This window comes from Bos indicus x Bos taurus, chromosome 2 (genome assembly GCF_003369695.1).
Source record: "Bos indicus x Bos taurus breed Angus x Brahman F1 hybrid chromosome 2, Bos_hybrid_MaternalHap_v2.0, whole genome shotgun sequence".
In the NCBI taxonomy this organism is placed as follows: Eukaryota; Metazoa; Chordata; class Mammalia; order Artiodactyla; family Bovidae; genus Bos; species Bos indicus x Bos taurus.
The window spans coordinates 69428205-69446036 of record NC_040077.1 but is presented as its reverse complement, the minus strand read 5'-3'; the positions used below and the strand labels follow the sequence as shown (position 1 = coordinate 69446036).

The 17832-nt window shown below is 42.8% G+C and overlaps 1 protein-coding gene across 1 annotated transcript; it reads right to left on the bottom strand.

The window, feature by feature from the left end:
* Positions 1 to 236: 236 nt before the first annotated feature.
* Positions 237 to 16885, bottom strand: DDX18 (DEAD-box helicase 18). Its single transcript, XM_027562186.1, has 14 exons — positions 16713 to 16885; positions 13983 to 14540; positions 11416 to 11556; positions 9901 to 10036; positions 9214 to 9314; positions 8895 to 9094; positions 8688 to 8802; positions 6703 to 6842; positions 5511 to 5672; positions 5022 to 5174; positions 4295 to 4408; positions 2883 to 2939; positions 2383 to 2560; positions 237 to 1929 (listed from the first exon to the last, which is right to left on the bottom strand). Exons 1-14 carry the CDS (start codon positions 16795 to 16797, stop codon positions 1787 to 1789), a joined length of 2283 nt encoding a protein of 760 aa, XP_027417987.1. The 5' UTR covers positions 16798 to 16885; the 3' UTR covers positions 237 to 1786.
* Positions 16886 to 17832: the final 947 nt, after the last annotated feature.

Below are 17832 nucleotides of genomic sequence, written 5' to 3'. Positions count from 1 at the left end.
TGGACTGGCCTTGTGAGCATAATCTCACATAGGACTCCCAGCAAGTCCTGAGGTTAGCCATTATAGGAGTAAGAATAATCTTTCCACTTTCTGTTTATATGCTTTTCTCACAAATGGCAAGACCAATGGACACCAGACACAATGTAACAAGGAGAGACAGGCTGGGTGGGATAGGCAGGCATCCAGGACTCAAGTCCAGGCTGGACCAAGCAAGGTGAAAGCAGTAATAAATGATACAAAGTTGATGTAATTGTTTAATGACACAGGAAAATAAGTTATGAAACAAGATGGTTACAAATACTGGGTAGAGGATCATTTAACTTCACTTTTGATAAAAAAAATTTAAAAGTACATATACAAAACACTGGAAGATTAAGTATCAAAATATTAACAGTATTTGCTTCTGTTCAGTGATTAAATATTCTTCTCTGCTTTTGTGTACTTTTTGAAACATGATTATTTCTGAAACAAAGAAAAGTCACTGTAAAGAGAAACAGGTATTAAATGCTAGGAGTCCAACAATCAAGGTCTGAAGCCCAGGACATGTCCAGCGAGGGGGACGGTGGTCAAGCCCAGATGTGGGACAGTATCATTCTTTACCTACTGGAATGCTGTTTACCAGACTGTTTCTTCGACATTTAATATTCTTAGCACATTTAATAGGAATCTGAATATTAACTGGTACAACGGTAAAATGATGCTAGCAACTTTGGTTTTAAATTACTACAAAATGTAATAACCATTTTGTAGTTATAAAACACACTAGAAATAAAACATCAAACACACCAGAAATCAAAAATTACTACAACAAAAATCCCATCTGACCAAACCACTGCCTTTGCTATTCTGCTGTGTGCTCACTTTCAGTTTTCACCATAAATCTATTTTCGTTTTACGGGTCTGGAAGAGGCAGTTTTTCTCAAAAAGATGCTTTTGCCTTCTAAATACTGTTGGAAGTATTTCGAGTTGGAAGGACTCATCAAAATCGAAACCACTTCAAAGAAACAAATCTGACTGAGGAGTGCCACCGCTCTTTGCGCCTCAGTCTGCTAAGTGACCAAATGGAGAACAGCAGAGACTACACTTGTAAATGAAACTGAAATATCTGGGATTTCCCCCAACCTCCTCTCAATGTCAGGACTGCTATGGCAGCTTTATTCAAATAACAATGACAACCCATATTTCTTACTCCTGAAAAAGTAAAATGGAGAAAGGCTCATTGTTTCAAAGTCTGGCATATAAAAGCCCAGTGCCCCCTTAACTGAAGGTGCTTCTTAGGGATTTCCCAAAGCTCTCTGCCCTTTCACACAGCAACATTTTCAGGAGGGGTCAAAAAACTACTGTTAAGGTCCAAGAAAAAACTGAAACCAAAAAAACAACTGAGACAATTTTTCTGCACCACCACCACCTGTCCAGTGTCCGGTCACCTGCCCTTTCTGGCGGGCTGACACAGCAATCCAAGTCACAAGAGGCTTCAGACACTAGGAAGGCAAGGTACCAGAAGAATTACATTAAAACAGTAACAAGTTTGGGGAAAAAAAAAGATTTACACTTAGAAATATCCTATCATCACAAAGACTAGAAAGATGCGTTGCTTTGCTCTTGGGCAATCAAGGCATCGCAACCTGTTTTATTTTATATCCCCAAAAAGGAGACTCACTGGAAACCTCAGTGCCGGCAACCCAAGTCAATTCATACTCGTTAGATGAGTCCAAATCCTAAAGTAACACAAATTCCTTTCTTACAGCAAGAAAAAGAAAATCCGTTTCAGGACAAAGGTATGTCTTCAGTGAGAGAACTGCCTGCTGTCAGATGGCTTCTTGCTTATGTGTTTGAAGATCTTGGACTTCTCGACTTTCTTGGCTTTCTGGTAGCCAAATCCACCGCCACCGCCTCGCTTTCTAACTTTGCCGTCATTGGTATTCACATCTAAAGGGGGCATTAAGGAAATCCAGCAACAACCAACTCCAAACCACCACCTAGGGGAGAACCAGCCAGCTGTATACCTGGGGCCCCACCACCCCTCCCTGAGCCACCACAATGTGAACACTCGAATCAGGAGTGGCCACATGACTGGGGGCTAAAACTAGCAGGTAGGATTTTTAAACCCCGTTAATACTTAACATATTACAACTTCCCTGGCTCTCTTTGCCACTCAAATTCCACTGTCCTTTTTTAAAGCCATAAACTGTCTCGTCTCTGTCGTCTCCACCCTGACTACCCCACGCAAGCACTGACACGAGGTCAGTGCCTGAGATGACCATCTGGGCCCCAGGCCTCAGCCAGAGCACAAGCCAACCTGAGTGCTAAGCCCCAGAGCCCCTGGTCAAGCTTCTGGCCCATAGTTCCTGGACAAATTTATAACCACACAGAAAAGGATACTCAAATCAACAAAAGGAGGCACCTTGAAGCCAAATGACAGAGCAACCTGAGGCAAATTTAAGTTATTAACATTGAAGATCTGTTTCAGGGAATGGGAATCATAGGCTCGAATGTATGACTTATATGCTTCCTGGGCTGACTTATGAAGGAAGTAGTTCTTTTCAATCAGTTTTTCAAGCTGAAACAGAAATAAATATTGGCTTTAATACAAGGAAGCACAATTCATCTATAACATTTGTTCCAAAACACTTGCTCCAAGCTTTGTAATATCTGCAAAATCCGGGTGCAGTAAGAATAATGACAAAATTCATGTAAGGTACAGGCTGAAACCAGGTAGACAGTATAGGAATGTGCTCACCAGCACCGCAGGACACAGCAATGGTCACTCAAGTCCAGACTTCCCACTTATGGAAAGGGAGGCTTGGGGGAGAGTGACTGTTAATGAGACACCACAGAGGCAGGGTTGGGATGCCCCCCCGCCCTCCACCCCTCCCACATACCTGAGACTGAATGTCAGAAATTTTAGACCAGGAAAACTCGAATTCACTTAATGGAACCTAGAAAACAAAAGCATGCAGGTTAGTAAACCGGGTTGGTCTGATGCAACTCATCAGTCACTGATGAGACGGAAGGGAAAAGGCTTGTGGAACTTCAATTTCATGGGCCAGACACCTGTTTCCCTGTCTCCCAATGCCAATGGGAGAGGTGTACCTTCCCTCTCCTAATGCACTCTGAATGGAACCCTCCTCAAAGAAAAGCTGTGAAACTAAGTGGGGCAATGATATGCACTGATGCACTCTTCTCTAAATAAACATCTCTGTGGATGCAATGTGATGAAGCAGCTTTCAGCTTCTAGTTTACAGAACCACTAGCTCTTCTCTCAGTGCTGGGAAAGCTGCCCTGACACCACACTGCCCTGTGATGGGGGTCTGTGACACCAGGGTTTCTGAAACTGGTGTTTGTGACCACCAACTCCTACAGGAGGGATTTCTTACCAGTCATCTCTTATGAGACAACTGGAAAAGTGCCCATGCAGGTGCTGGGGAAAAAGAACAGCCACCCGAGTCCCAGGCCCTGGGTGGAGACAGGTGAGTGGGCAGACAACTTGATAAGCACCTGTGCTGGGGGCACACGAAGGAGGGATGAGATCAGCAACACCCTCCCAGAGGAACCAGGAACCAGGTAGCTAGAGAAAAACTGCAAAGGCGGGATGGCAATTTCTAGGACCTGCTGCTAGTTGGGTGGTGGGGGAAAATCCACCAGGCAACACTGTGCCAACAAGGAGGCAAATGCCGGGAAAGACAAGGCCGACAAGCATTCACAAGACTCGGCAGCACAAAGGCCAAAGTCAGAGGAGGGTGGACTGAGCCCAGAATCAGAGGAGTTAAAACAGAACCCACTTTTCAAAACAGCAGACTAAGGAAAGGCAATATGCAGCAGCCATGCTGGAGCTCATGACAAAAGGGTGGATTCAGGGCTGAAGTTATCTTTTTGGTCCGAGATTACAGACAGTAAAGCGCTAACTGCCAGGCAAGGACTGGGGCCCGGAAGGGGAAGGGGTAGGAGGGGATGGCCTCCCTGCAGCTTTGGGTGAGGTGAAGACAGGAGGGGAGCAGGAGCAGAGGAGGCTTCCAACAGGGCTGTGGGAAGACTAGGGACAGGGACGCCCCCTGAGTGACACAGGGCTCAAGCATAGTGCTTTGTGGGTAGTTTTTGGCTCATATTTCCTGGACAAGACCCACAGAAGGCTCATTTGCTAAACCGCTGCACCAACTGTCCTAACAGAATGGTAACAACTAGGAACCCCTTGGACACAACTAGAAACGGTGCCTGAGGCCATGTGCACCGGCAAACAATTCTTGCGTAGAGGAATCTGTCCCTAGTGTAAGGTTTTCCACGTGAAGATCTTTACCTTGGATTGCTTCAGGTAGCGAAGGAAACCCAATTCTTCAGGGCGCAAAATGAGCAAGGCGTGCCCTCTTCCATTCAGGCCTCTGGCTGTTCTGCCCACACGGTGAATGTACTCCTTTGGTGGAGAGAGAAGACCTGAGGTAATACACTGGCTTGCACGGCAACCTTGGTGCTTGCCACACAGCCTATCACCGTGCTCCCCAAAGCTAGTGGTCCCCCATCCCTTCTGCAGGCACCATCCCCACAGAGATAGTACCGAGGCCAAGGAGAGCTGGACAGGACATTCACATTAATTCTATGATCCAATCAAATGACTAGTAAGTGTGCTTCAACTTCATAAGGGCTTTTGCAAACATTCAAATGGCTGACAACTTATATAATCTACCTTTTGTTGAAAATACCTAAAAAAACTTATTTTACTACATATACTAAAGACTGGCATCTATCTCCATAAGCACATTTTATTCCTCTGACATCTACTGCTGTTTAATAGACTGCCCCAAGCAGGCAATGTTCCTAAGTCAAGTCCCACTGATGCCTCTCAAATTTCCTTGTACACACCCTCTCTGGGTCCTGCGAAAGCCTTAAACGCTGGAAGCATCACTGAGATACTGCAGAGTCGCTGTATGGCTGTACGCTGAAGCATGACTGGAGCAGCTTGAGGAATAATATGTGGGATGGGGTACTTCTCAGGGAACCTGGGGAGATAACTAGAGGATGCCAGTTACCTTGGGGTCATCTGGAGGGTCATACTGAACAATCCAGTCCACTTCAGGAATATCCAGCCCTCTAGCTGCCACGTCTGTACACAACAAGATCCCTGAATCTGCATTGCAAAACTGGAAGAACGTGGTCGTACGCTTATTTTGTTTTTGCCTTCCCTAGAACCAAAACAAAACATCCATTGGAAGAGGAAATTTGAGACTATTTGTGGGAGGTCTCGGTGTAGAACCCCTAAACTGTGGAACTGTTAGCTGCTTTATTTCAAGTTCAGTACCCGGCCTGTTTCCCCAAGCGATGACATCGGTTCCTCCTTTCAGGTTCCCACTGCCTGCCCCCACCCCCGGCAAAATTCCCTCCTCACAGGACCCATCACCTGTTATTTGTCCAAACTACTCAGAACTATGTTTGGAGGCAAAGACAATACCGTAATCCCCACAACCTACATAACTCGCTAAGGGTAAGCTGCTTGTAATAAGCTTATCATAACCACTTACATGAATGGCCAGGACAGGCAAATCGATGTAGTTCAGCAACTCATAGTGGTATTTCACGGACTTACAGGATGAAAAGAAAACCATTAGTTTCTTCTTCCGGTTCTTCTTAAGGAATGTGAAGAGCAGGAGGAATCTCTTTTCAGAAGGACAGACAACATACCCCTAGAAGAGGTTCAAGTGAACAGACACAAAATAATTGAATGGACACTTTGAACTTCATGAACCAATATAATCTGATGGAGAGAACAGATTAACATGGCGTATACACTGTTAAGCCTCACCTATAGCAAAATTACTACCTTCATTATAATAATGCAGTCCTAAAATAAGACTGATTTTAAATCTTTCGATTCCTTTTATTGGCTATAATCACTGGATACTAAATATTTTCCGTATTTCTGAGACTACTGGTTATCAAGTTCTTGTAATCATAGTAATACCAATACCTCTATTAACTGGAACCTTCAAAATGTATCAATGATTCATTTTTAGAAGGTCCTTAAAGGCAAGATCCTAAATAACCACAGCTGAAGTGCACTATCCTAAACAATATCACAAAGCTGCTGCTGCTGCTAAGTCGCTTCAGTCATGTCCGACTCTGTGACCCCAGAGACGGCAGCCCACCAGGCTCCGCCGTCCCTGGGATTCTCCAGGCAAGAACACTGGAGTGGGTTGCCATTTCCTTCTCCAATGCATGAAAGTGAAAAGTGAAAGCGAAGTCGCTCAGTTGCAACCCCATGGACTGCAGCCCACCAGGCTCCTCCGTCCATGGGATTTTCCAGGCAAGAGTACTGGAGTGGGGTGCCACTGCCTTCTCCGATCACAAAGCTAGGTGAATATATTTTTTAAAACTAAACAACCAATGAAAGGTTTGTAAGCTAAATTGTTACAGGAAAGAAATATTTTACTCATCAAAAGACTCAATCTTAAAGTTCTATTTTTAATCAAGCTGTTTTGGCTCTTTGTCACCTCATTTCCACAGTTACATGCTTGAAACCAGCCTCTCCACCTTCTAACTCACCTCACATCTTAGCACAAGATATTATTGAACAACAAAATTCATTTTACTCCTATAAACTTGGTGGTATTTTATTAAGTTCGTTAACCCATTTGCTTTTTAGAGGATCCTCCAAACACTTCCAAGGAAACATCAAAGGATATCCTTAAAATGGAAGGCAGTGACAAGAAGTACCTGCTCAAGACCGTCTACAGTTGCATTAGCTTTATCATCATCAACACCAACATACAAAGGCTCCTTTTTCAGAGAAATCCTCGCCAGGTCTTCAACTTTTCGAGTTTGTGTGGCAGAGAAGAGCATGGTCTGTCTGCGTGCTGAAACACAACCATAGAAAAATAACCCAAATTTTTCAGGGAAATTTTAGAACTGCTTCACAACTAAAGATGCGCTAAGTAGAACTTTCAGAAAATAGAAACATGGTATCACTATAGACAGTAAGAGAGGAACAGCAAGGGCAACTTTATGTCTATAGATTTGACAACTGAGTTGAAATGGACAATTTCCGCTAAAGCTCACTTAGGACAGCTTTCCAACTCATCTTTAACAAAATTTTAGCAAAGTAAATTCAGAAATATAAGCATCTATCAGAATTTAACATTTATTCCTGATTTAAGAAACAGCAGACTAGGAACGAAAGGGATCATCCTCAGTCTTACACAGGGCATCTAGACGTGCAGCATCTGCATCACACTTAGTGCTGAGACCGAATGCTTTCCCACCTAAGACCAGGAGTGAGATAAAGATGTGTTCTTTCGCCAGTTCTACTCAGGAGTACACTGGAGGGTCTGGCCAGTGCAATCAGACATGAAAACAATAAAGGGAAAATTTTTACATGTAAGGTATGAAAAAACCTGTACAGTGAAAACTCTGAAACACTTCTGAGAGAAATTAGGAAGCTGATAAATGGAGATCTACCTCATTCATGTGCTGAAGGACCCAACTTTATCTTCCACCAATGATCGATATTACAGAGACTGACAAACATTCTAACATTCATACAGAAATGCAAACGATGGGAACAGACAAACAAATTAACAAAGTTGGAGGATTAACACTACCTAATTTCAAGACTTAACGAAACGACTTAACAGGAACGACTGGAACTTCCATACTCTGCTGATGGGGATGTAAAATGATACAAATTAAACGTAACACCCGTCACTCCATTCCTAGATAATCACACCACAGAAAAGGCGATATACACCCATAAAGAGTTGTAGGTGGATGTTCATAGCCACCTTATATGTAACAGACCAAAACTGTTAACAACCCAGTCATCCATCAACAATTAAATGGATAAACAAGTTGTGGCATATTTAAACAATAGAATGCCAGGGAGGAACAAAGCAAAGAACTATTGAAAATGTAATGGCACAGACAAATCACAGAATTTGCTGAGCACAAGAAGAGACAAAAAGACAGTAATACCATGATTCCATTCATACGAATCCCTGAAAAATGCAAACTGATCTACACTGACGGAGGGCAGACCAACAGCCACCTGTGAGAGAGGAGACCTGTGAGCAGTGGTTGTAAGCAGGGGAGGGCTGTTGCTACTGAGGGAGAGAGGGAGGGACCACAAAGGGACATAAAGTGCTCTTTGAGAGTTATGAGAATATTCACTGTATTGACTGTGGTGATGGCTTCAAGGTGTAAACAGGACAAAATGTATCAAATTATATACTTAAAACATAACAATCTTTACATGTAAAAACATGTAAAGATTATGATGTTAATTATACCTCGATGAAGCAGTAAGAAACAAATCGTATAAGGCACGGAACCACACTGTTATAGATATAAGCAGTTTATAAATGTTTCAAGTACTATAACCAAGGTACATACGACTTAAACATAACACAGAAGGCACCAAGTCGATGACTACTGGAGGATGAGAGATGGAGTGGCAGGGATGGACAGGAACGAGACATACGTTAAAACTGTTTAACTTGCACTGTAAGCTCTCAAATGGCAAAACCATTGTAGTAAGTTACCAGTAAGATCGATGTATATATCGCAAACTACCTCTAAGGCTGACCAGCACAACAACCTCACTTGGTTAAATTAAAATGCTGACATTAACAGTTTTCATACAGGAAAAATTCTCAACTACTTCCAACAGCTGCTCTGCAAACCACATGAAGATGCAACCCACTTACTTGGCAGAAGTTTAATGATTTGCTTTAATTCCTCTTCAAACCCAACATCCAAGATACGATCAGCCTCATCAATAACCAGACACTGTAGGTTTTTATACATAAACCCTGGGGTATTCTGACAAGACAAAGGACAGAAAAAGACTGTTAGCTGCGAAGTGTACGTTTCACACAGACAGAAGATGGGGCTTCACGACAGTGTCCTCTTACCTGCATGTGGTCCAGGAGACGGCCTGGTGTGGCCACGACGATGTTGATCCCATTGGCAAGCTTCTGAGCTTCAGCAGACCTGTTACTGCCACCCATTATTAACCCGTATGTGTGAACATGGTGTGTCATCAGCTCCTTAAGGACACCAAAAGTCTGCATGGCCAGTTCCCTAGTAGGTGAGAGAATAAGGACTCCTGTTCCTAAAAAGTAAAACAGGATATATGGTCAAAGTCAAACTGTAGTTACACCAGGAGTGCGCCCACAGTCATGACAGACTTCTAGTAAGATTCTCACAGAGACAGCGGGCTCACAGGCTTACCATTCCTGGGCATGAACTTTAACTTAACAATGAGTTCAACTGCAGGGATGAGAAATGCCAGCGTTTTACCACTGCCTGTTTTTGCAGCTGCTAGAAGATCCCTAAAAAATAAAACAGAAAAGGAGAAACATATTTGCTCTACTCATGCAGCAAGTATTTACTGAATACCTACCATGGACTACGACACATGTTTGAGGCATTGAGGCTAGATTATAACAAGAAAAGAGTCCCCACCTTCTCTATCACTGAAATCAATCATGTGGGTTAAACACTTAACTCAGAAATAACAATTGTGCTAAAAACAGAAGTGAACACTTTTCTCCAACATCAATAAATAACCTAAAGCCTTAAATGAAGGTTAGGTATATTATCAAACACAATGTGAGATCCATAGAACATACTGGTATTTTTTCCCCGAACTATTGGCACTAAAAACAGAGATATTAAGTGTGTGTATGTGTGCGTGCTCAGGCATGTCCAACTCTTTGCGACCCCATGGACTGTAGCCCACCAGGCTCCTCTATTCATGGGATTTCCCAGGCAAGAATTTCCCTCTCCAGGGGATCTTCCTGACTCAGGGATCAAACCCGCATCTCTTCTATCTCCTGCACTGGCAGGTAAATTCCTTACCACTAGCGCCACTTGGGAAGCCCAGGACCAATGCCCAAACCTCAATGTTAACCATACCTGCCTTCCAGAAGTGGTCTGATACTTTTATGTTGAATTTCAGTCATGTTTGTAAAGCCCATTTCTTTTATTGCCTTCAGAGTGTTCTCATTGACAAGATTAGTCAGAGAATCAAATGAAGTATCCTCAAAAGCTCCTAAACAGAAGACAGTTTATCATTAACAAATTTACCTTTTCTGAATAGTTAATATTGCGTTTCCTAAATTTGTTTTGCTGATTGAAAACATTACTGGGTTGATGTCAAGCTTCTTTAGAAGAGCTTCTTCCAATAAGAAAAGACTAAACACCAACCATTCCTATATAACAAGAAAAAGATCTTATACTTGTTGCAAGTTTCTCCACTGCTAATGGCTGTGTAATCTAAAGCCTATACTGTAATGAAATAACAAAGAGTTGGCGAGGTGGTACAATCAAGGGACTTATGTGAAATAAAAATGCTAAGGTGGGGGCACACTGGGGCAGGGGTGGTGGTGTGAGGCTTTCAGGGGAAAATTCAGAGAGAAATGAAATGTTTAGGAAGTCTGCAAGCCAAAACACTCAGTATAAAAACTGAGTATGAAATCAATCAAAATAGCAACTCTCCAAAAAACACAACTGAGAAGAGTCAGAGATGGCCCCAGATGGTGAGAATGTACCTATATATCAGGTGTGCGGTGGGTCACCAGCAGGGGAAGGCATCAGACTACCTGGGAGCTCCCTGCTCAACACACACCCCAGCTATAACCCAGGCGCTGGCAACCCTGGCACCACTGACATCTTGGGATGGATAATTCTTTGCTGTGAGAGGCTGTCCTATGCATTATAGGAGGTCCTGCAGCGTCTCTGACCTCTACTCACTGGACACTTGTCACCTGCTCCCATTGTTTACCTGGGACAGAGGAGGTTGAAGGGTTGCACCCCCTTAAATGGGAAAACTGGGATGGGTCCCCCTACTTAGGAGGTAAAATTACCCTGCTTGAGAACCACTGCCGTAATAACCTTTGCAATTCTGATTGCAAAGGTTGGGTTGTGGGCTTCACTATTTTAATAAACAAAAACCTCAAACCAAATAACTCAAGTAACTGCTAGACGTTTCTAGATAGGAGCAATTGATTCTAAACTCTTGACTTTACAGATAAAGAAATGGAGGTCAGAAGAGGTGACCCTGGCACACGCCCCTCAGTAATGTTAATTTCATCCCTGTCTGTTAGTAATGGAGCCAGCATTAAACCTCTGGGCTCCAGACTTCCATGCCAATGACTTTCCTACTGTAACATGGAAAGTGACAAACCAAAGACATAGAGGACCCTGAGAGCTATTTGTGTGCATGTCACAATATCTAATGTTAGGAATAAAGAAAAAGGAAATATAGAGAAAGAAATAAGAACTAAAGCACACAATGTGGAAGATAAAAAGCAGCAATTAGATATAAAACCATGTCTTGTCAATAAATGCTACAACTGAACCTTTAAATTCTATAATCCAGGGAGGTGTGACACTTTAGAAATCTACCTGGAAAAACACTTTGATAATCACCTGTCAGTCCCAGGGGCAGGCTGGGCACTTCGCTGTCCTCACCCTCGTCATCTGGCTTCTCCACACGGTTTTCTGTTTCTTCAGGAGCCTGGGCACCATCTTCAGCCTCTCCTATGTCCTCAGCTTTTGCTTTTTTGGAATCTTTGGTTTAAAGGACAAATACCCCCCAATTTTTTAAAAACAAGAATACCAAATGAGATCATAAAATAACAGATGTGTGATGCAAAAAAAAAAAAAGGCATATTTTCAAAAGCTTAACACATTTACAGTTTTAATTTGCTAAGAACCTCTTTTTCCTGATTAAAAAAAATCTGGCTGTATTAAAAAACTCAGCAGTACACGCAGATCTGCTAACAAAGCTTTATTTTTTAGGCTTCTTTGTGTATATATATATACATATATACTACATACAGTATATGTATTTATTAAAGTATAGTTGATTTACAATATTGTGTTGGTTTCAGGTAAACAGCAAACTGATTCAGTTATGCATACGTTATAGGTATATGCATTACTGATATTTAGAAAAAAATCCTTCATTATATTGAATGGTTCCCTGTGCTATACAGTAAATCCTTATCATCTATTATAGATGGTAGTAACACCTGTTAATCCCATACTCCCAACTTATTCATCCCCCCTTCCCCTTTGGTAACTATACATTTGTTTTCTATGTTTCTGAGTCTGTTTCTGTTTTGTAAGTTCATTTGTACTATTTTTTCAGATTCCACATATAAGTGATATAATACTTCCTTCTCTGACTTACTACTTATTATACTGTCTTAAGTAAGAAATTTTTTATAAGCTGACTAAACACTCCCAATTCTATAAAATTCATTAAGGAGACAAGGTCAAGTGATTAATTAAAAAAAAAAAAACCATAACAAGCACTTTTTCCTCTCATAACACAAATTTTCTATAAAAGCTAATTTTGTCTTAAAGGGGAACAGAAACACAAAAGGCTCTTTATAACACTTGAGACAGATTACAAAGCAAGGACAACAACCTACTCAGCTGGGTGACAGAAACTGGCTGGCTGCTTCCTTGAATGTAAGTGGTAAGAGGAGAGGGAAGGTTTCCTAGCTCTTCATTCTTAGCATACATTCACAACTTTCAAAACACAGTCCCCTAAACTACCTTCCTAGTCCTACCTCCCATCATGCTCTTAAATGTTCTACTCTGGGCCAAATAGGTTAACTCCATGCTGTGCTTTTAAAAATTCATGGCAGTTAGTGATGTTAGTTAGAACAGAATTGACCTAAACCGGAACTCAGGACTCTGTAACCCAGGACTGGCCTCTTCCTTGGACCTTATGACCACCTTTCTGGGAAATGATCAACTCTGTACGACCCACACGTTCAAAGGCCATGAATACTATCAGCTGGACTTCAAGGCTTATGACTTCTCTTCTTGTTAAAACAGTTCTTCAAGGTTATCAATAGGATTTAAATTTCCAGTCCTGTGATTCAGTGCTTCAGAGTAGAACTTTCACTTCCTCCCGCATACTCAGAATAAGAATCCCAAAGGCACTAACAATTTTAGAACAGGATTACAATCACTTTAAATCAAAATTGTAATGTCAATCCTCACGCTTTAGTCTCTGTCTTGTTTCACTTTCTGTTTAAGCAGTTTCTCATAATTTACAAACGCATTATAGTCTATAGGCAGTAAAAACACAGCCAGGCATGTCTGAAAAATCCAAAGCATCTTTCTAGATGAAAACTTTATTTCCGACAAAAGGTGAATAGGACATGCTAACACAGGAGTTGGCAAATGTTATCTACAAAGAACCAGATCTGTAAACACTTTAGGTTTTGTAGGCTGTATGGTCTGTCATCACAAAGGTCAAGTAAACAAATGGGTATCACAGGGTTCTGGTTAAGCATGTCTGCAAAAACAGGCAGAAGGCTGAACAGTTTGCTGATACCTGTTCGACCCTCCCCTGAAATCTCTGCCTACTCACAGTTCAATTAAAATGCCTGTTCTTTCACCTAAACTTATTCAGTCCAATAATCTTCTAAATGAAAGTACCCCTCTTCCCCAATCCTGGCCATTCTACTCACTAGGAAATTAATGTTCCATTTATTCAGAAGTTTCCCAGTTGCTATTTTTGCATACTTTAATTATCATTATGCTGCTTTGAATAGATAGGAATTTATTGTGGGGAAAAAGGAAACAGGGGAAAAAAGAGGTGAGTGAAAGAATCATTAATGTTAAGTCTCTGATTCATAAAGACTCAAGAAGATGGATTCTAAACCAGCTCGGATTTCTTTAGTGTCAGTAATTCCACAATTCTCTTTGGAAATAGGTAGATCTAAAATATTATGTCAGAGTACACTTTATAAAAAGTCAGACAGTTAACTGCCAAAGAAGAGCAGTATTCTGAGAAAACTTAAACTGCACCTTCCTCTGATGTTTCCTCTAGCTACCAGGCTGGTTTCTTGCATGCCAGTAAGGGTGGGGGGGGAGCCTTGCATGTCATGTGGACATTACAATAAAAAGAGGAAAGGCAGAATGATAACTTGAAAAACTTAATGGCTTAAGTTAAAAAAAATAAAAGTACATACCAGGCCCAGCATCATCCACTACTTTTCTCTTTTTCTTCTTCTTCTTCTTTTTTGATTCTGAATTGGGAGACTGCATTGCTGCTTCTCCACTGGTCAATGTGGTAGATTTCTTGGAGGCTTTTTTAACTTTGACATTTTCCCCTGTTTCTTTAAAAACATCTCCATTTTGGGCTTCTGACATGCCTACATTTACAGACTCTTTAACAGATTTTTTAGCTTTGACATTTTCCGTGGCTTCCCTAGGCAGGACTCCATTGCTGGCTTCCGACACGCTTGCATTCATAGATTGTTTTCGGGACTTCTTCACTTTTCCACTTACTCCTGCTTCTTCAGATGTGTCTCCATTTTGGGTTTCTGCCAACCCAGCACTCATAGGTTGTTTTAGGGACTTTTTAACTTTTCTGCTTCCTACTGTTTCTTTAGCTATATCTCCATTTGGGGCTTCTGACAAGCCCACACTCACAGACTGCTTTAAGGACTTTTTAACTTTTCCATCTCCCACTGTTTCTTCAGGCACATCTCCATTTTGAGTTTCTGACAGGCTCACGGCTGAGGCACCTGTTTAAAAAGGGAAAACACATCATGACAAAGGAGAGGCTTGCTTAGAGACCCTGCAATCCCTCATGGAATGCCATGGCTTCCAGTACTGAAATGATCTAGCTTTTACTTTCCTGTTGTGTACATTAAAATGAGTTCCAGTTTTATAGTATTCCACTGCAGCACAAATAAATTAAAAACAGGGAGAGAATGCTGCATTGATTTTGTAACTTCAAAAAAACCACCTCTCTGTTGATAAGGAGTCAAAAGTCTGAAACAAGAAAACTTCAATGAGGTTAAATATTTAAACAGATGGGACCAAACAATGGTACTTACAAAACATACATATTAGGTATTTGACAAATCTTTCTCAGCTGTCAGTGAACTGAAAATTCTGTTGATGAAACTACTTATTTGCCTTGATATTTATTGTACATAAATGCCTAACAATGTTTTACAAGTTTCTGTTTATACATTGACAAAGTACTACCTTTTGTTATCTTAAACTACCAAGACGTAGTCAGCTGCTGCTGCTGTTGCTAAGTCGCTTCAGTCGTGTCCGACTCTGTGCGACCCCATAGACAGCAGCCCACCAGGCTCCTCTGTCCCTGGGATTCTCCAGGCAAGAATACTGGAGTGGGTTGCCATTTCCTTCTCCAATGCATGAAAGTGAAAAGTGAAAGTGAAGTCGCTCAGTCGTGCCTGACTCTTAGCGACCCCATAGACTGGAGCCTAGGAGGCTCCTCCATCCATGGGATTTTCCAGGCAAGAGTACTGGAGTGGGGTGCCATTGCCTTCTCCGGACGTAGTCAGCAATGCTTTGTTATTCCATAGGAAATGTAAACATTAGGGGACTTAAAAAACATTATTCCTAAAATTCACACACTTGTTCCCTCCTCCAGGATTTCTTTCAATCAACTGATCTCTGTACAAAACCAACTACTGTAAGGCAGTATGCCTCCAACATTGCCCTAGGGGGTCTTAAGTCTAACAGGGCAGAGGTCCCCAACCTCTGGGATCTAATGCCTGATGATCTTAGGTGGGAGCTGATATAACAATAATAGAAATAAAGTGCACAATAAATGTAATTCGGGCTTGAATCATCTGGAACCGCTGACTCCCACCTCCCCGCCCCGGCCCCACTAATCACCATGAAAAACTGTCTTTCATGAAACCAGTCCCTGGTGCCAAAAAGGTTAGGGACTGCTGTTATACAAGACCTAAAAAGGCTGACATAACTAACTTCAAGATGTCTGCTCCCCTGTAAGGAAGTTAGGACTGCAACCGAGGTAGGTAAAGAAACGTGCTGCTGCTGCTAGGTCGCTTCAGTCGTGTCCGACTCTGTGCGACCCCATAGACGGCAGCCCACCAGGCTCTCCCGTCCCTGGGATTCTCCAGGCAAGAATACTGGAGTGGGTTGCCATTTCCTTTTCCAATGCATGAAAGTGAAGTCAAAGTGAAGTCGCTCAGTCGTATCCGACTCTTAGCGACCTCATGGACTGCAGCACATTCAGGTAAAATGCTTTGCAATGATCTTTGTTATGGACACAAATACGCAGAAGCTCCCAAGAAATGTGTAACTTAAAGTGAGGAGTAGCGGGAAGACAGGGCACGAGCATATGCATCACGCGTATGACCGCGCATGAGACACTTTAGGAGAGGAAGTTCTGCAGGAGTCGAGACAGAGTGCAGGTAGATAGGCGAAAGCAAGGGTACCAGGCATGTCCGTGAAGTGAGAGACAGCCAGCTTGTTTTGAAACGATACACACAAGAAATCGATGATGTGAAAGGAAGATGCGTGGGGATGAGAAAGTCCCACGTGTCTGCTGGGAAATGGGGGTTGGGGATGAGGTGGATCCTAGAGGTCGTGAAGGAATCGGAATAGGGAGGGTGGAAATGGGGCAGCCTGGTTCAGCTGCAAGCACAGCTGGAAAGAAAATCAACCGGGGTCCTGTCCGCGTTCTGAAAGGAGAAACTGATGTTGAAAGATCTGGGCAACGCAGAGTCAGCACCTGCGCTGGGCCGGCACCTGCGCTGCCCAGGGTTGCCTCTCCCCGCTCCCCAAACACGCGTGCTCTGGGGGAAGCTGCCAGCGCCACACCGGGGCCGCAGTCACCAAGTCCGTAGCGCGCCACGGCCCACGTGCAGGCTCCCTCCACAACCCGGGCCGCCGAGAGGTTCAGCGCAGCTCACCCTGGAGCTTTAGGTTTCGTTGTCGCAATTTGAGGTTCCGCTTCTCGATCTTCCTGCGTAGAAGTTTCATCGGTAAATGAGACATGTTGTAGATAAAGAGCCTTCACCGCGGCGCCACAGCCCAGCTTTTCGGCTCTCCCAAATGACGTTACTTCCTCCCGAGTCACACGTGCTCAGTGCAGCCAGCCGGAAATGCGTCATGGGAGCACCCTTGGTGCGTAGAGGAAATGCGTCCGGGGTGGAAGTGCTTCCGGGCGCGCGCGCCGTCCTACCCTTGGAGAAAGGATTCTGTGCAGCGCCCTCTCGGGGAAAGGAGGCGCGACCCGGCACGGGGTTCCCATTGTATCTGAGCCAGCTGCGCGCACCCTTGCTACTTGGTTTTGTTTGAGCTTCCCTGGGGGAAGAGTGAAGAATCAAGGCCTTAGGCAGTCTACTTTCTCCGTTCTGTTCCTATTCTTTTCGGATTCTGGACGATTTAAGTTGAGTAATACCTAAGTCTCACAGATATGTGTTTCCAAACTTGTTGACCACTCTCCTTGGTGAGAAATACATTCAATTTCTATGTCGCTTGCTACTCCGCAATGTAAATATAACATTTCTCAAAGCAATCTAACTTGTTTCACTCTTATGTTTTTCCTTTGATACCATTCATCCCATCCTAAATTCTGAATTCATTAAATATTCTGATTGAAGTGAAGTGAAGTCGCTCAGTCGTGTCCGACTCTTTGTGACCCCGTGAACTTGTAGCCTACCAGGCTCCTCCGTCCATGGGATTCTCCAGGCAAGAATACTGGAGTGGGTTGCCATTTTCTTCTCCAGGAGATTTCCCGACCCAGGGATCGAACCCGGGTCTCTCGCATTGGAGGCAGATGCTTTAACCTCTGAGCCAATGATTAGTGTGCATTAAAATTGATTCTACTACTCTACTAACTGATTAGCTCCAGTTTGAAAAGTTCAGGTTTAAAACCCCCAAAGCTCACATGCATAGACCCTTTAGAAGTGCTGAACAGAAATTACAATCTGATTGGCTAGTAGACCTTTTTATGTGTGTGTGGAGGAGGGTACATTTTAAAAAAAATGGTTACTAACCTTAAAAATTTGAGCTAGTTCATGGAGAAAT

Bases quoted from the DNA above. Each gene is read 5' to 3' on its own strand.
- DDX18 (XM_027562186.1), bottom strand. From the start codon at position 16,797: ATGTCTCATTTACCGATGAAACTTCTACGCAGGAAGATCGAGAAGCGG. The intron at 10,037-11,415 runs GTGATTATCAAA...TCTTCTGTTTAG, and splicing joins CCTGCCCCTGGGACTGACAG to GAGCTTTTGAGGATACTTCA. The intron at 6,843-8,687 runs GTAAGTGGGTTG...GTTGTGTTTCAG, and splicing joins AATCATTAAACTTCTGCCAA to CACGCAGACAGACCATGCTC.